General features: G+C 44.9%; 1 protein-coding gene across 7 annotated transcripts in view; it reads left to right on the top strand.

The window, feature by feature from the left end:
- The window catches only part of PRKAG2 (protein kinase AMP-activated non-catalytic subunit gamma 2), a 642,927-nt gene that overhangs the window by 267,109 nt on the left and 356,230 nt on the right, over positions 1-19,588 (top strand). For 2 of the 7 annotated variants that reach the window (XM_033931679.1, XM_033931684.1), the window contains exon 1: positions 3,493-4,086. The exons of the other annotated variants lie outside the window; for them this stretch is intronic. In XM_033931679.1, the coding sequence (XP_033787570.1) occupies positions 3,993-4,086 (94 nt within the window). In that variant the 5' untranslated portion in view covers positions 3,493-3,992. Of the gene's footprint in view, positions 1-3,492; positions 4,087-19,588 lie in introns of those variants that run through there. 7 annotated transcript variants of the gene reach the window in all.

Here is a 19,588-nt window from a genome sequence, read left to right on the forward strand (position 1 = left end):
GGACAGGCAGACCTTTAAGGGGGGACAGGCCTTTGGGGGGGGGACCATGATTTAGAAGTACACGGAGGGAAGGGGGTGTTCAAAGAGACATGCATATGCCAAACTTTGGGGGGGGAAGAAATAATGGGTCTGAAAATAGAGGAGAGGGAGAGAGATGATGGACCATGGGATTTAGGGAGGGAAGGAACAGAAAGGGAGAGAAATTGGACACAAGGGATGGTGTGGAGGAGGGATAGAGATACTGGATAGGAGGGTAATTAGGAAAAGAAAGGGAGAGATGGTGGACTCTGGGATGGTGGGGAAGGAGGGAGAGATGCCGGATGAAAGGGTATTTAAGAAAAGGTGGATCTGTGGAGGGAGATGAAAAAAAGGAAAGATACCAGACTTCCTGGGAAGGGAAGGGAAATGGAAAGGGAGGACAGAGTTGGCAGATGGATGGTTAGCATGCAGAAAGAAGGAGACCCTGGCAAGCAAGTTATCAGAAGAAAACCAGAGCCTTGGACCAACAAGATTTGAAATATAACCAGACAACAAAAGGTAGAAAAATTAATTTTATTTTCTGTTTTGTGATTATAACATGTCAGATTTGAAATGTGTATCCTGCCAGAGCTGGTGTTGGACTGCAAACGTGAGCTAGGATTTAACAGAAAGAGGAAAAGTCCTTTTTGTTTCTTTATTTTATTTACACCACAGCGCCAGTATGGTTAGGAGAAGCCAAAGGGGGTGAAAAAGCTATAAAACCCACCAGGAGTTTTGAAAAAAATCACCCAACTGGGCAGGAAAATCGAATTGAAAAACCAATTCAATAGGGCTGAATCGAATCAAAATTTTTTTTTCCTGTATCTGGCAGCATTAGTTTGCGCTACTGTCTTAGACTTTAGGACCTGGGATTGGGGAGAGATGGCATCCTCAGTACTTTATAATGCAAGTGAAACGAGGATTTGGTCAGACTTTTGAAGGGTCTGCAGAAAAAAAATATTGTATAGGCCGGGGACATGAGACAGCAGGAAATGGGAACTTTTCTTCCTTCTATTTTTGTGAATGGAAAGGCTGAGGATGTCAGAGAGGTCAGTTAAAATATGTGCTTTATAAGAAAATATAATAATGTGTTTTATAAAGTTTATAGCATAGCTGGCCTACCCAGTGAGGTGTTCCTAGTGGTGATGGTGGCAGTGTGTCAATGTGTTGAGAGGAAGAGGTGGTCTGGGAAATTCTGCTGAGCAAACTCCGGGCCCATTTCCACCCCCCAGTTAGTCCACTCCACTCAACTGATTCACACACTGAGTGGGTCTTTGGGTGTTGTTTTGGGATCTCTTCCAGTGGTTTATCTCCTTCTGGTCCAAGGAAGGAAACTTTGTTATCCTTAGCATTGACCTACAGAATATGTTTGTAACAGCGCTGCTTGTGTGGCATTAGGCTATGTAGTGATTGAAAGAAAAAAACAGACCTTTGCACATTTTTGCACTATATGGTGGGTGTATGAGGAGATTCACATTTCCTGCACAGCTAAGTCCATGTGAAGTTACCTTGTGCTGTATTTGACATCTAGCAAGGTCTCTGTTTGAAAGGAAAGATCTAAACTTAAAAATGAAGTGGCCAGAAGTTATGGTAAAAGCAGATAGTGTAGCTGGTTTTAAGAAAGATTTGGACAAATTCCTGGAGGAAAAGTCCATAATCTGTTATTAAGACATGGGGGAAGTGTCTGCTTGCCCTGGATCGGTAGCATGGAATGTTGCTACTCTTTGGGTTTTGACCAGGTATTAGTGTCCTGGATTGGCTACCATGAGAATGGGCTACTGGGCATGATGGACCATTGGTGTGACCCAGTTAGGCTATTCTTATGTTATGTTCTCATCTGTAGGGGCCTTTGTTTTCACTTCTTATTTTAATGTATTTTTTTCTGGGAACTTATCAGTGTTTTTTATAATGGGAACAAAAATGGAAGAGAATTAATGTGTGTGGAATGGGGGGGTAACTAATTTCTTCAGCTAAATAATTCAATCCACTTCAAACAGACATAGGAGAACTCACGCACCATTCACACACCCTCCAACCAAAAACGTCAAAAGAAAAAAACTGTTCGACAACCTCCTAGCCATTCGAGCTGCAACACTCGACCCCCAACCCTACAACCAATTGACATCGACCACATACTGCAAAACCTTCAAAAAGAAATAAAAACCCTTCTATTCAAAAAACATATAAAACCGAACTAACACAATCAGAACTGTCCCAAGCATCACCTGCAACTACTCCATATGTACTTCTAATGTCATGACAATTTAGACATAATTTATGTTATGTTATGTTTGGAATAATGGTTACATATATGAGGTTCAATAAAAGAAAATTTTCACTGCCTGTTTCTATTCTGACCATTTATTCCATTTCATGGTTATTGCAACAAAAAAAAAATTTTTTTACATGGGGGGGGGGGGGAGGGGGTGTCAAAAAATGATGGGCCCCGGGTGCCACATACCCTAGGTACGCCACTGGCAAGCTGTTAGTCTGAAGGGTGGGCTAGACAACCTTTAGCTCCAATTCTGAGTAAAATTGGCAGACAGGGTAAATGGTAGTGCTTTTTATGATCTTGGGCAAGTCATTTAACCCTCCATCGCTTCAGGTACAATTTATTTTGCAAACCCTCTGGGGACAGGAAAATCAACTGCTGTACCTGAATATTGCTTGTTTTGAGCTCCAATTGAAAAAGGTATGAGCCAAAGCAAAAACCTCTACCCCTTCCCTCCCGCCCCCCCTAGAAAGAAAGCCCAGAAGAAGCATGTGACAAGTGGTGATCTCCATCCAACAGCACTGGTAGCCCTGCCAGAAGTTTATATTCCTTTGTCTTTCCTTGCATTGTAAAATCCGCTGCGTGAGCCTTTTCACAAGTCCTGCTTGCTGGTCTCTGTGATTAGCTTCCAAATATTTACTGTATGCAATAACTGTGATCTGCCAGCGCTGGGTTTTCTTAATACTTGGCTCAGGTTTTCGAGTTTGTAAGTCATTTCAACATTCTGCACAAAGGGGTTTTTATTAGAGAAGGATTTAGCTTGATTATGTATCCTTCTTCATAAGTCATGTTTCTGTTGGGAGCAGCTCTCCTCTCTCCCTCCTCCCCGACATGCAGAGGTATAAAAGAATTCACTTCAAGCTTTCCAATTTGAGAAGAAGACCGGTCTTCTTTTTTAGTAGATGGGTGATGCTTGTCCTCCTCCACCCCCAACACACCCGTGAGCCCTATAAGTCATGAAGACACTCCAGTAGACAGCCCTGCTGCTCTGCTCCTGTGCAGACCCGGAGCACATAAGTCAAAATAGTTGTGTGATGTCATGTCATAATGAGAATTTGCTCCGGCCAATTGGTGCCAAAGATTGTTTGGACGGGGTGGTTTCCTTTTACAGTCTTTTTTAAAGAGACATCGGGCACCACCGCACATGACAATTCTCTTGAAGAGCACTTTTGCCTCTCTGCGTTTTTTTTTGTTTTTTTTAAGGAAAAGAAGGAACTTATCATTCAGCCACTGACCTTTTCCGAACAGGCGGACCTGCTGATGTAACATGATTTCAGATTCTAAAGCCCCTCTCTCTACTTAAGGGCTAGGAGTGCTGCAACAGGCTGGACTTTTTTTTTTCTTTCACTGCTTCAGACAGTACTGCTCCTTGCAGGCTCATACGGTGGAACTTAGACTAGAGATTTGATTTGCTTTTTTTTTTTAATGGATTTTTATCACTTCTAAAGACGTCAGGTTGAAATCTTTGTGGATCAACCCTCGGCATATTTTTATTTTTCACACTGCAGGTTTTGTTTTATTATTATAATCGTTGCAGGATTTTTTTCCCTGTCTCTTTTTGAAGCAGACTTCCTAATCTTGGCGGGTGGTGAATTCTTTTTTCCACCGTGTCTTCCCGCCGCCCCCCCCCCCCATCCACTCCTGAAATTCTGTCAGTCGGGCATGAGTGACAGCCGCTGCGGCTACGGTGCCCGCCGCAGCGATGAAGCGCTTTGGCAGTCTCAGAGGAAGCAAGAAACGCAAGGAGCAAGGAAGGCCCACTGAGCGGCGCCAGTCGGAGCCACATGGCGCCATAGGTAGGAAAGCTCTGCCGTGCACGTTTGGCCATTCAAGAGCTTGGCTATGGCCAGTTCTTTAAAAAAAAAAAATAAAAAGTATGAAATCATTTTTTAAAAATGTACATAGGAAATCATGCATCTTCAGGGAATCATGGTATTATTGCGATTTATCAAAAGAGTTGCAGTAGTATCACGGTTTACGCCAGAAGAGTTTGAGAGACTTCATACAGTAGGATGTTAATATTTTCATCAAGGCTCTACCTTTCAAAGATATAATGAAAGGACAAGACCTGCCACTAAATTAGAAGAGCTGAAGATGTTTGTTTATTTAAAACTTTATATATACCGCAAAACAGCCAAAAAAGAATCCAGGCGGATTACAAAATATATTACAAAACAATTTAGAAAAGAACCCCATTCAAGAATAGATTGTAGAGGTCATTTTAGAAGGCATGCATGACGCGTACACAAGTATATGACCCATGTGTGTGAATAGCCAGTTTGGAAAGCTGTTTCTTATACATGAAGCTCTGTAGCGCACATAATTTCCAAGGGGGTGTTTTGGGTGGGATGAAAAAGTATAATAACCATGGTTCATAGGCTAAATTGTGCGGGACAACCGCGCGCTGACAAAGTCACTTGGACAAATGCACGCAGGACATTAACTTTAAAGCACTCTGAGGATTATTTTGGGGGGAACCCCCCACTTTACTTAGAAGTGTTGCCACTGCCGTTGAGGGGGTTTGGGGAGGAACACCCCCCATTACAGAGGAAAGTATAATGTTACCCTCCCCACACATCCCCCTCAGAGCACTTTAAAGTTGTTTTAATCCAGTGCGCTGACGTCCTGCGTGCATTTGTCTGAGCGGCATTGTCGACGCGTAATTGTCCTGCACACTTTTGACTCGTCACCAATAATTATACTACATAAATCCTATATATCGTAAAACATCAAAAACTCAACTTGGTTTGCAATAGAAATGTAATCTCAAAAGGGTCATATAAACTAACAGAGTAAATATCATTAAAAGCACAAATCAAAATTTACACTACAAGGATTAACAGGCTATTACTGACAACACAGATGTTTTTGAATACCATATTTTTCGCTCCATAAGACATATTTTTTTCCCCACCCAAAAGTGGGTGGAAATCTTGGTGCGTCTTATGAAGCGAAGACACAAAATTTATACCCCCCCCCCCCCCCCCCGCACAGCCGCACCACCTTTCTGAATAATGCCTGCCTACCGCCACCACAGGACCACCTTTTTAAAACAAACAAACACCTCACCCGCCGAAGCTACCACCATCCCTTTTTCAAGCAGCCTGGTGGTCCTGTACCTTTTTAATCATACCCCTCTTGTACTTTTTTTTTTTTAAACCCCATACCTTTTAAAATTCTTCCTTCTCTCCCTCGCTCCAGCTCCATACTATTTCAGGGCAGCAGGCGCACAAATCAGGAGTGCGGAGGTCAGGACTAAGCTTTCCGCGCTCTCGCTTGGGTCCGTGCTGCTTTCTGAATGGCTGGCGGCAGTTCTCATGGGAGTCGCGAGAACTGCCGGCAGCCATTCAGAAAACTGCATGGGGCCAAGAGGGAACGCGGAAAGCTCATGCCTGACCTCAATGCCTCTGACTTTGTGACTGCTGCCTGAAATAGTACGGAGCCGTCGAGGGAGGGAAGGAAGAATTTTAAAAGGTACGGGGTAGTCTCATCCACCTTGCTTGCCATGTTTTTCTTTCTTTCTTTGTTTCTCTCATTTCTCTTTCTTCCTCTATCTTTCTTTGCTTCCTTTGTTTCCTAGGATGCAATTGGAGGGGGGTTTGGGGATGGGGAGGAACTTTGGGAGGTGGGGGGTAGGCTATTCTTGATGTTTCATGTTTATTGGATGGATATCTTGTATTGTTTCTCTGAAAGAGTGAATTGGGGGGACTGGTTTGAGGTCTTCTTTATTTTCTGTGTTTTTGGCATTGGGTTTTTACATTGAGCCTCATTGCATTTGTTTCTGGGGATTGGGGGGAGGGGGTTTCGTGGGGTGAAAATGAAAAATGAGTGCCAAGATTTATCCTGTACGGTTTTCTTTATATTTGGTTTTCTGTTGTACTCAATAAAACCTTTTTTTAAAATAAAAGGTTCAGAGATAAAAAAAGGTACAGGAGGGTATGATTTATAAGGTATGGGGATGTTTAAAAGGGTACGGGGGTATGGGGGATGATTTAAGGTACTGGGGAGGTACGTGGGGGTATGGGGATGATTTAAGGTACTTGGTAGTACATGGGGGGTACGGGGGATGATTTAAGGTATTGGGAGGTACATGGGGGTATGAGACTTGCCTGCCTGCCACTAGGCCTGCCTGCCCTGTGCCCTGTCCCGGCCTACCATTAGACTACCGGGGGGGACAGGGTACAGAGCCTGGCAGGGAGGGGGAACAGGGTGCAGAGCCTGGTAAGGAGTGTAGGGTTGGGTGCAGAACCTGGCAGGGAGAATTTGGTTCAGAATGTTTTTTTTCTTGTTTTCCTCCTCTAAATCTAGAGTGCGTCTTATGGTCAGGTGCGTCTTATGGAACGGAAAAATACGGTAACTAGGTTTTCAACAGTTTGCAAAAGTGCATATAGTTTTGTTCAAGGCTTAATTTCAGCAGGAAGAGAATTCCATAAATTGGGTGCAACATCTTCTTATGAGATGATGATAAACTAATAAGGATGAAAGCATTTCCAATTTTGCAACGGCCTTATTTGCTGATATTCAGCAGCAGTTTTTTTTTATTTAAAATAATTTATGTTCTGCATATCCAACAATTCTATGTGGATTACAGATTATTCAGGTACTCAAGCATTTTTCCCTAACTGTCTCAGCAGGCTCCCACTCTAATTTACCTGGGGCAATGGGGATTAAGTGATTTGCCCAGCATCACAAGGAGCAGTGTGGGATTCGAACCCACAACCTCAGGGTGCAAAGGCTCTAGCTCTAACCACAGTGCCACTGAATGCCAGCACTAACTGATAAAAGTGAAACTAGCTATTTTGTAGGCAGCCTGTGGTTAAGTGCCGGAACAAATTAACTGGACCGCAAAGTGCTCTGTCTGATATTCAGAAGTTTAAGAAAATGCCCAAGACTACACTTTTTCTAGAAGCATTCCAATGAAAGATGTTTTTGACTAATTTTGTTTTTTGGATTAATATGGAGAGCTGTGAACTAACTTTGCATTGATTGATATGTAATCTCTGATGTTTGTACAAGAATTATTTGTTCTATTTTATGTATTTTATTATTTGTAAAGCCGCCTAGGAATAGGCGGTTGAGAAATCTTTTAAATAAATAAATATTTGCATAAAACACAGTCCTAACTGTCCAGTTTAACTTTTGAAGCTAAGTGCCAAATATTACACTTGAGCGGATAAATAATAGTCGCCTGCACATTCCTGGATAGTCAGCCCCCGTGTCAGGATATGGCCTGGCATTGAATATCTAGGCATAATACTGGCAGCAGACAAAAAAACACTGACCACCACCGGCTGAATATTTATTTATTGATTTACTCGCCTATTCTCCCAAAAGAGCCCAGAATGGGATATAAATTTCACATATATAGTATCGTAAATTAACAACAAAAAAACACACATACTCTAACACGAATTTAAAAATGGAATCCTGTACATGTTGGTAAATGTTTGATTATAGCTGCAAGACGTCCCAGTGCGAAGCCTGCCCATAACATGCATCCAGCATGCCCCCTTGAACTTTGGACGTACTGCTTACAAAAAGCTTAGAAAGGCATCTAGAAAGTCAGTTTCGAAAATGACTACTTGGACGTCTTGTCCAGTAAGTAGTGGCTTTTAACTGTGCTTACTGCAGCTTTGTAAAAGGGCCTCAATATTTGTTGAGTAACATATTTTATTTCCCTCTTTCTCCCTTTCACAGCTTAACACAGCTTCTCTAAATCACTACAATTCTTGAGGAAGAGCAGTGCACCTCTCTGTTGTAAAGCAAACAAAAATTATATAGGTGATTGTTCCGGTCAAAAGAAGTTATTCTTCTAGTTAGGGTTACCAGATGTCTGGGAAAACCCGGGTATGTTCTCTTTTTAGAGGGATGGACTTTCTAAAACCTGGTATTTGTCCAGGTTTTGGAAAGCCCCTACAAGTTCTGACTACATCTGGAGGGCCTCTGAGCATGCACGGATGACATCACATGCATCCGCGCATGCTCCAGGCCCTCCAGACTAGAGAATGACACAGGGAAAAAAATTTGTCTCTATCTCCGCCTTGTCCCTGTGAACTCTTCCCCTGTTCCTGCCACCTTGAACTCAGTCCCCATCTCTGCCTGTCCCTGCGAGCTTGGTTCCTGTCTCTGCCCCGTTCTTGCAAACCATTTGATCCCATCCACACAAGCCTCGAATAGTTTTATACTGAACCTATTTTATTAAAATACAAAAATACAATTGTCATTTTATAAATCAGAGTTCTGGCTACCAAACTAGAGGAAGAGATCTTCTGTTGGCAGGGCTTTGTTTATAAACATTTATCAACACAGCTACAATACTACTTTATCCTAAAGCAAAAAAGAAAAGAGATATAATTTTTTTTTCTACCTTTGTTGTCTGGTTTCTGCTTTCCTCATCTTCTCATCATTCTCTTCTTTCCATCCACTGTCTGCCTTCTCTCTGCCTCTTCCATATTGCATCTGCTCCATTTCTATGCCTTTACCAGAAACTGTCTGCCTCTCCCTTCCATCTCTCCCCCCATTGGTCTGGCACCCATCTTCTTCCCTCTGCTCTCCGGCCCCCCTCCCCCATGGTCTGGCATCTTTGTCTTCCTCCCTTTCATCTTTCACTCCCTCCCCCATGTGGTTTTTAGCACCTCTCTCCTCCTTTCCTCCCTTCAGATCTGGTATCTGTTTCCCCAATCCACATGTGCATGGCTGCCCTGAAACTTTTCCTTTGACACGAGCTGCTCAGGCAGAAACAGGAAGTTGTGTCAGAGAGGTTTCGGGCCAGCCATGCACGTGAATTGTGAAAAGGCTTGGGCCGCTCGGAAAGAGAAAACTGAAAATCGTCAGCGAAGGTGAGGGGAAGGAAGGGAGGGAGATGCCCCGAAGAGGGGAAGAGATGCCCAGACCGCAGCAATCGGGAAGAAGGGGATTGCTGGACTGCGTGATTGTGAGGGCTGCTGACCAGGAGGGGTGAGAAGTGAGGCAACGCGCGCAAGATACTTAATTAACTGTGGAGACAAAGCCATTCACCCTTCCATGGGGCGGTGAATGGCCTTCACCCTGCACCTGCGGCACCCAGTTTTTTTTCCTTCCCATTCTGGCGGGTTACCTGTGGCTAGCCACAGATAACAGTCACCGTATCATTCTCTACCCCAGATGCGGCCGGAGCTGATAGCAAAGAGAGGAGGCTTTCTGGGGGCGGGGCTGGAGGTGGAACAGGGCGGGGTCATGTGTCCAGGGTTTTCTTTTTTTATATGGTATCCCTACCTGTAGTCAACCTCTACACCCCAATCAACCTACCCCATCACTCCTTTCTTTCTCCACTGATCTCAGAGAGCGGCAACTGGGAGAGAGTGCAATTTGGGTGGGGATAAGGAGTAAATTTTGAAGTACTGGTGTGGGTACCAATAAGTAAAAAAGAAACGATATTTTATTTTATTATTTAGTAACCATATCTCTATTTATTGTGATTATTTTATACTAGGATTTACTGATTGATTTTGTTTTAGATGCACAGTGATTCTTATTGTTATGTAGTGATGTTTGCTGCAATACTTACTGTGGACTGCTTTAGCACAATTCTTGTGGCAGGCAGTGCTTAAGGTCAATAATTCAAATCAGTTGTAAGGATAGGGAAAGACTGCTCCAGTTAGGAAGGGCAGAGGCGGGAAAAGACTACTGACAGAAGTGAAACGAGTGAGCCGACAAAGAGGAAGCCAGGGTGACAGTGGACAGGACAGGCTGAATCCAGCGAGACATGGATTGGATTGGATTGGATTAGAATGGATTTATTAGATTAAACCTGTCCTGGGGGATCACCAGCCAGTCAGGTGTTCGGGATATCCTTAATGAATATGCATCATTTTATTAAATATTATTAAAATATATGTTAAAAAATTTATTTTCACAATATACATTCATACAACCAGGTATAGCAGTGGCCACCAAAATATATGTTTGGACTTCAGTTCTCTGGTATATACAGTGGTACCTTGGAATCCGAACACCCCAGAACTCGAACGACTTGGAATCCTAACTTTTTTTTGTAGTAAATTTATCTTGGAATCCGAACTCTGTTTTGGAATCCGAATGCCCTGCACATTGTATGTGTTTGTTTGTGCCCCAGAATCCGAAAGCTGCTTTGGAATATTTATTAATATTTTACCTTAAAATCCAGTGTATTTCCTGTTAAAATTTGAGTTTGTGGGACCCAGGAATGGATTAATCCAGTTTCTATTATTTTCAATGGGAAAAATTGTCTTGGAACTCGAACGCTTTGGAACTTGAACAGGGTTCTGGAACGGATTAAGTTCGGATTCCAAGGTATCACTGTATATGCTCTTGAATCACTTCCTGTTCATATCTCCAGTTGATCTTTTTGCATCACAAAGTCTAACAATGTCTAGATCATCCACATTAATAAAGCTCGACACGAATCCGTGTTTCACCGATAGGCGTCTTCAGGAGCTTAATCTGGGCACAACTCCGCTTCATTTAAACATACTTGTTATTCATTATGCATAATCATATAAAGCAGTAGACATGGTTGGAGCTTCCAGACCAGGATCAAATCACCAGCTTCAACCTGAAGGAATGAAATAATTGAATTGAGGATGAAATTAGCTTTTTTGATTTGATATTTAATTGAGTTATAGGGAAAGCTATTGAAAGCATTTGATAAGTCCTGGTATAGTTTGTTTAATGAATATGCATGAGGCAGATTTGCATGCCTGTTACCTCCTTTATATGCAAATCTGCTTCATGCATATTCAGTAGGAACATCCCGAAATCCTGACTGGCTAGTGATCTCCCAGGACAGGTTTAAGAACCACTGTACTACTGTATACATTAGTGTTAAACTTGAATTCCATAACAATACAAAACATAATTCATACAGTCACAGATTAACACGTTTCTCTACTGAAGAGACTGCTGTACTAAATACCTGAATTTCTTTGACACTACCTGTCCTTTATTCATAAACTATTGAACAAAGTACTGATGAAATAACATTCTCTTGATTATTTTCTGAGTGGTGAAATAGGAAAATACATGGACCATGAGAATGTTCCCAGAGAGGGTTCTGATAACAGAGCTACGTATACTCTGGATAGGGATGTGTAGCTAAGGCCGCTTTCTTGTTAAGATATCAGGTAGCAGCACGCCGGATATCAGAGCCGCCTGTTCCTGGAGGAAGAATTTAGACCAGTCCTGGATTTCTGATAACTCTATCCTGATGCATTGTGTAACCTGCAACCCAGATATCAATGGGTGAAAACAGGGACCGCAAATAGAATACTACGGTACTTTGAGCAATAAATTCAAAAGTGGGACTTCCAAAAAGTCTCTCTCCTGGAACTGAGTAACTTGGCAGCTCTGCGATACAGTACAGCTTGGCACAGTGGAAGAAATCAGAAGCAGGAGGTATGCAGGGAATGCTAAGGAAGTGCTAAGAGGCCATTTGAAGATAATGTGAAATAAGAATAACACTTTAGGACTGGGGACATGCATGTTATAGACAGAAAAGGCAAGTTGTGGGTTTTTTTTTTAAATAGTTAAAATTAGCAGCAGCAGAATGAGAGTTTTGACAGTACTAATGACAATAAGGTCAGGGCCAAGGAGGATAGATGGTGCCACTGTTAAAGAAGGGTCTTTTCATGTAAGAGCAGCGCCCAGAACAAGACCATTTGGACGTGGGAGGGGCCAGTATTGTGATGGACTAGCCACCCAGACATGGCAACAGAGCAGTGGGGCACCTTAAAGGGCACTGCTGTGAACTTCACAAAAAGAGTGCCACATAAACACCTTACCAGAACTCCCTTATAGGTTATGGAGAACCCCCCCAAACCCACTATGCCCACTTGTCCACAACCCCAATAGTCCTTATGGCTGCAGGTGGCACCTATGTGACAGTAGAATAGGGTTTGGGGTTTTTTAATGGGTGCACATATTCCACCATAAATGTAGCGGTTAGAGTGGCTTATGGGCCTGGGTCCACCTTTCTTTGGTTCATTAGCCCACCCCCCAGGCTACTTAAGACACTTGTGTGCAGCTCTTCTAGGCTTTCCTATACCAGGTGCTGATGTTCCGGAGACAGGTATATACGTTTTTATTCTAAACTAAACTAAGCCTTAAGTTTATATACCGCATCATCTCCACGGAAGTGGAGCTCGACACGGTTTACAAAGCTTAAAAATATAGGAAGAGAGAGGAGAAAGATGTACAAGAGCATATGAGAAGAGGGGGTGTAAACAGGGGAAGAGATGTTATATGTTAGAGAAAAGCCAGGTTTTCAGTTGTTTTCGGAATAGTTGGAGGGAGCCCAGGTTCCGCAGCGGGATAGTGAGATCGTTCCAAAGGCCCATGATTTTGGAGAGGAGGGATCTTCCCAGTTTACCTGCGTGGAGGATGCCGTGTAGAGAGGGGAAGGATAGTTTATGTCTGTGGGCTGATCTGGTGGTAGCAGGCGTCAGGGCGAGGAAGGATAGAGGGATTAGGGGCGGGAGGATGCCGTGAATGATCTTGAAAGCCAGGCAGGAGCATTTGAAATGAATTCTGGAAAGTACTGGGAGCCAGTGAAGATTGGTAAGTAGTGGGAAGACGTGATCAAATTTGCGTTTAGCAAAAATCAGTTTGGCAGCAGTATTCTGGATAAGCTGGAGTCTGCGAAGACTTTTTTTTGTTAGGCATAAATAAATGGCATTACAGTAATCGAGTTTGGATAGGATGATGGATTGTACAAGGACGGTAAAGTGTTTTTGGTGAAAATAGGATCTAACTTTCCTCAGCATGTGGAGGCTGAAAAAACATGATTTTGCCAAGGAATTCAGGTGATCGTTGAAGGAGAGGGAGGAATCGATAGTGATGCCGAGGACCTTGCTTGAGAACTCAAGGTGAAGAGCAGGGCCTGTGGATAGAGTGAAGAGGGAGGGCAGGTGTACTAATTTTGGGCCGAGCCAGAGTAATTTTGTTTTTCATTCATTTAATTTCATCTGGACAGAGAGGGACCAGGCGTGAAGTCTCTGATATTTGTGGGGGTGTGAGGGGGTCAGTGATCACTGGGGAAGTGTGTGTGTATGTGTGTGTGTGGGGGAGGGGGGGGCGTGTCTTTACTTTGTCTCTACAGTGGTTATCTGGTCACTTTGGATACTTTTTTGACACTTATCCAAGTTTCCAAGTTTATTAAAATTTTGATGAAACACAAATCAAAACTTCTAAGCGTTTTACAATTTGTAATTAAAGAGGGCAAGACAATAAATGAATAAATACTCACAAAACAATACATAACCAACTAGAAACAATAGGAAAATGGAGAGAACTACAAATTAAAAGTAAAGAATACAAAGAAGGTGAACCACAAGGTATAAGTTTCATCCAGGAAGTCTTGTAAAACATTCGATTATCCCTGCAGGATGACTAAGGGCTCCTTTTACGAAGGTGCGTTAGGGCCTTAATGCGCGCACTAGCCGCTACCGCCTCCCCTTGAGCAGGCAGTAGTTTTTCAGCTAGCGCACGCTATAGCACGCGCTAATCCGGTGTGTGCGCTAAAAACGCTAGCGCACCTTTGTAAAAAGAGCTCTAAGTGTAGGTTGGCCTACATCCTGCCCAAATACCACCCTAACCACTCCTCCAGATACACCCCTTTCAGCTCTGGGTGCACTGCGGCATTCAGAGGCCTAAAAAGACCCTCGATATGTCCAGAAATTCGGTTTGATTATCGACACTTGGATGACCTGTCTTTTAGATCGTCCAAGTGCCAACTTGGGCAGGTTTTTAGACATGTTATACGTTTTGATTATGCCCCATAGTCTTCTTTTCAACTGTTACGTTCTTCGTTCATCATTTCTTTTTTTCATTTATATTTTATTGCCATTTAACTGTAATTCACAAGAATATTCTTGTTACAGAAATACAGAAAGTAATGATAATACTTGAACAGTATAAGAAAAGGAAAAAATATATAAATCTTCATTAGACCACCATAGCTGAAGAGGGCCCAGGCAAAAGAAATGAAGTGAAACTATGGAAATAAATATACAAATAAGGCTTAACAGCTAATCCCACTGTCACAGTAACTACCGTATTTTCACGCAAATAACGCGCACCCGTGTAAAACGCGCACACAGGTATAGCGCGCAGAAATCACGATGATATGTACAAAAACTTTTGTATACCGCGCTCACGGGTATACCGCGCATGATGCCCAACGCTCCTTTCGCCCGCCCTGACTTTCCGTGCGCTGTCCCGACTCTCCGTTCACCCCCCCTGACTTCCGTGCACTGCCCTGACTTTCCGTGCGCTGTCCCGACTCTCCGTTCACCCCCCCTGACTTCCGTGCACTGCCCTGACTTTCCGTGCGCTGTCCCGACTCTCCGTTCACCCCCCCTGACTTTCCGTGCACTGTCCCCCCTTGAAGTCCTGTCCCCCCTTGAAGGTCTGTCCCCATCCTGAAAGCCTGATGCCCCCCCCCGACGTCCGATACATCCCCCCCCGGCAGGACCACTCGCACCCCCACCCCGAAGGACCGCCGACTCCCCAACAATATCGGGCCAGGAGGGAGCCCAAACCCTCCTGGCCACGGCGACCCCCTAACCCCACCCCGCACTACATTACGGGCAGGAGGGATCCCAGGCCCTCCTGCCCTCGACGCAAACCCCCTCCCCCCAACGACCGCCCGCCCCCAAGAACCTCCGCCCGTCCCCCAGCCGACCCGTGACCCCCCTGGCCGACCCCCACGACACCCCCACCCGCCTTCCCCGTACCTTTGTGTAGTTGGGCCAGAAGGGAGCCCAAACCCTCCTGGCCACGGCGACCCCCTAACCCCACCCCGCACTACATTACGGGCAGGAGGGATCCCAGGCCCTCCTGCCCTCGACGCAAACCCCCCTCCCCCCCCAACGACCGCCCCCCCCAAGAACCTCCGACCGCCCCCCCAGCCGACCCGCGACCCCCCTGGCCGACCCCCACGACCCCCCCACCCCCCTTCCCCGTACCTTTGGTAGTTGGCCGGACAGACGGGAGCCAAACCCGCCTGTCCGGCAGGCAGCCAACGAAGGAATGAGGCCGGATTGGCCCATCCGTCCTAAAGCTCCGCCTACTGGTGGGGCCTAAGGCGCATGGGCCAATCAGAATAGGCCCTGGAGCCTTAGGTCCCACCTGGGGGCGCGGCTTGAGGCACATGGTCGGGTTGGGCCCATGTGCCTCAGGCCGCGCCCCCAGGTGGGACCTAAGGCTCCAGGGCCTATTCTGATTGGCCCACGCGCCTTAGGCCCCACCAGTAGGCGGAGCTTTAGGACGGATGGGCCAATCCGGCCTCATTCCTTCGTTGGCTGCCTGCCGGACAGGCGGGTTTGGCTCCCGTCTGTCCGGCCAACTACCAAAGGTACGGGGAAGGGGGGTGGGGGGTCGTGGGGGTCGCCAGGGGGGTCGCGGGTCGGCTGGGGGGGCGGTCGGAGGTTCTTGGGGGGGGCGGTCGTTGGGGGGAGGGGTGTTTGCGTCGAGGGCAGGAGGGCCTGGGATCTCTCCTGCCCGTAATGTAGTGCGGGGTGGGGTTAGGGGGTCGCCGTGGCCAGGAGGGTTTGGGCTCCCTTCTGGCCCGATATTGTCGGGAAGTCGGCGGTCCTTCGGGGTGGGGGTGCGAGTGGTCCTGCCGGGGGGGGATGTATCGGACGTCGGGGAGTCGGCCGGGCAAGAGGGCTTGGGCTCCCTCTTGCTCCGATCGTGGATGCGGGTGCGGGTGGGAGCGCGTGCGAGCGGTCGTTCGGGGTGGGGGTGCGAGCGGTCCTGCTGGGGGGGTGAATCGGGCGTCGGGCGGGGTGGGAACTATGTTTAAAAACTTTTGTATACCGCGCTCACGCATATAACGCGCGAGGGGTATGCGCGGTAGGTAAAAACGCGTATAACGCGCGCGTTATATGCGTGAAAATATGGTACTCATAATAACTAAACATTGCCAGTTACCAATAATTTTCTTCGCTCTTGTGTTTATCTAGCCACGTCTGGGAATATCCAAACTTTTCTACCGTAGAATAATACTTGAAAGAGTTGTGAAAAATAATCTGAATATAGCATTAACATCCTGCTCAAACACAAAGGATACTAATAAAGTTGCTCTTTCAGACTTTGCAGACATAGTTGTTTTAAGTAAATCCATGACATTTAGAGCTGTTTTTTCACCTGGATTCATTTGCACAATTTCCGGGCCAACTCCTATTTCTTTCTTCCCAGGTAAATAATATATCCAACTTATTGGGGGAATATTTTCAGAAGAAAACCCCAGAACCTCAATAAAGTATTCCTTAAGCAAGTCAATAGGAACTGTTCCCAGAGATTTAGCAAAATTAAAAAATGCATATTTAGTCTACGGTTATGGTTTTCCAATTGTTCTACCTTTCTATTAAGTAAATTTTTATTTTTCACTATCCCCGACATTAATTCTTGAAGATTTTTTACTTTATCTGTAAACTTCTTTAACTCCGAGGTAAACTCCTCCTTTGTGCCATCCAGTTTTCTCCCCAGAGCATCTACAGTACCTACAAGAATAGCCACCTCTTGAGAAGACTTGGAAACTGTGGAGTTTAGTTCCTGGAGAGCTTCCCAAATGCTCTCTAGCATTACCACCGCTGGTCTCACTGGCTGGGAGAAACCCTTCACTACAACTCCCAGCTCTCCTTGCTCCCTCAAATCTCTTGCGGCTGTAGCACCTCGAATTGGAGTTTCCCCAGTCAAAGAAACTTTGCCGGGTTCCACCAGCTGAGCCATGGTGGGAGCAGGACACGGTGTGGGAACAGAATCCGGGGGAGAAAGAGAGATATGACAAAGTCCAGGTCTTTGGCGTCTCTTTTCACCGAAGAAGCAGCGGACTGTATTTCGGACGCTAATTGTGGGATAGAAGTAGCATCGAAATCTCAAATGGACCGCTGTGCAGGGAAAGAAGTTCTTGCCGCTGAGGAATTGGCCCAAACATTCCCTTTTCTTTTGGAATGCAGTATGTGAAAAAAGTAAGAGGAAATCTCTGCAGATCCAAGTCAGAGACACTGCCACTTTGCTGCCACCATCTTGGACAACCCCCCCCCCCCTTCTGCACAGCCTTTGTTCATCATTTCCAAAAACTATGATTTAAACATAAAAAGTGTTTAGCAATCTAACGTGCTATTTTCAGATTCAAGAACCTTTATGAGGATTTATTAGCATGACATTTCTATATGTTTTGCTATTTTTTACAATGTCCATTTTTATTTATGTATTTATGAGTCAGCATTCAGTGTGGTTTAAGTGGGGAGGAGAGGCACAGCAGGGCTGTGGAGTCGACTCCAACTCTGATTCCAGCTCCTCTATTTTATTCTGTTGTCCAGCTCTGTCTCTGACTTCAACTCCTACTGATATATTAGGCTTTAAAGTTCACATTCTATAAATGGCACCTGAAGTTAGTATATTGGTGTGTCTAGCTGATCTAGTCTCCTAACTTAATTTTCTTAATTAGCTTAATTGGCAATGTTAATTGAAAGCACCATTAAAAAAAAATATTTTTTAAAGCAAACAAAAAATTATCTGCTAGGCACTTATCACTTCAAGATAGGTGTCTACTCCGAAGCGCCTACCAGAAAGTAGGCGTGGTTAAGGAAAGATTCTGGGCAAATTTTGGGTGTGGTTTGATTTAGACCAAGGTAGGTGCCTAACTTTGGCGGAGTCATTTAGGCCAAGAAAACCTTGGTTTCAACTCCTACAGGCCTTGGGCAAATTTTGGGTGTGGTTTGATTTAGACCTTGGTAGGTGCCTAACTTTGACGGAGTCATTTAGGCCAAGAAAACCTTGGTTTCAACTCCTACAGGCCTTGGGCAAATTTTGGGTGTGGTTTGATTTAGACCCTGGTAGTTGCCTAACTTTGGCACAGTTATTTAGACCAAGAAAACCTTGGTTCTAATGCCTAAGGTTTCAACTCCTACAGGCGCCTAAGACCACTTAGGCACAGCTAGGCACGATTCTATAAATGATACCTAACGGATGATTGACAATTGCACTCAACAGTGCCTAGGAGTTCGGTGCCATTTATAGAATCAGGGCCTAAATATTTTGTACTAGATCTAAAATACTGGTAAATATAGCTTATATTTACCAATACTTTAGATCCAGGATAAAAATGTATAAAAAATAAATATATATTATAACAATGCAATACACTCACTCAGTAGCACAGTAAGGGGGGGGGGCAGTCCGCCTCAGGCGCCATGTTGGTGGGGGCGCCGGCACCCCTCCTCCTCTCTGTCCCGCCTCTTCCCACTCCCCCCCTCACCAAGCACGCGTCCCATTCTCTTCCCCATACCTCTAGTTGTTCACTGCCGTAAGCAACGACATCAACATGCTCCTTGCGACTGCGTCGTCCCTTCTGGGTGCCACACATAGGAAGTGACGTCAGAGGGAGAGCCGACGGGGTTACGAGGAGCACGTTGAAGTTCTTGTTTCTCGTGACAGTGAACAACTAGAGGCAAGGGGAAGGAAAGAGAAGGGAAAGGGGGGTAGGCGGGTGTGGCAGGGGGGATCGGGGAAGGAGCATGGGGGGCGGAGATGAGGGCAGGGGAGGGGCGCCATTGCCCCGGGTGCCTCTCACCCTCACTGCACCACTGCAACCACTCTCCACTCAAACAAAATAAGACGTTTCCATCGAGATCTCACCAAAGATGAAAAAAAAAGCCTCAAGTTATAGGTGAGTCTATTTATTGAGCGCTAACAACCTCTATATCAGTGGTCTCAAACCCGCTGCCCGAGGGCCACATGTGGCCCGCCAGGTCCTATTTTGAGGCCCTCAATATGTTTATCATAATGACAAAAGTAAAATGAAACAGTTTCTTGATCATATGTCTCTTTAGCTATAAATTATAATATTATTATTAAGACTTAGTCAAAGGAAAGATTTATAAACTATAAAGAGTTTTACCTCATGCAAAATGGTCATTTCTTTAATAAGACATTAACTATTTTTTTCCGAGGCCCTCCAAGTACCTACTAATCCAAAATGTGGCCCTGCAAAGGGTTTGAGTTTGAGACCACTGCTCTCTATCATCGACAGAAAAATATAAGGACCCCTTTTATAAAGCCGTGTTGGGCTTTTTTATCGCCAGCCGTGGCAGTAAAAGCTCCAGTGTTCATAGAATTCTTATGAGCGTTGGAGCTAATACCACTGCGGCTGGCGGTAAAAAAGCCTAATGCGGCTTCATAAAAAGGGGCCTAAATACATACATTTTAACATATAATGTAAGCTTTTATTTTGAAGCTGGAGTCAGAGTTGGTACGTTTTTACCAATTCTAATTCCA

Source organism: Geotrypetes seraphini, chromosome 2, assembly GCF_902459505.1.
Source record: "Geotrypetes seraphini chromosome 2, aGeoSer1.1, whole genome shotgun sequence".
In the NCBI taxonomy this organism is placed as follows: domain Eukaryota; kingdom Metazoa; phylum Chordata; class Amphibia; order Gymnophiona; family Dermophiidae; genus Geotrypetes; species Geotrypetes seraphini.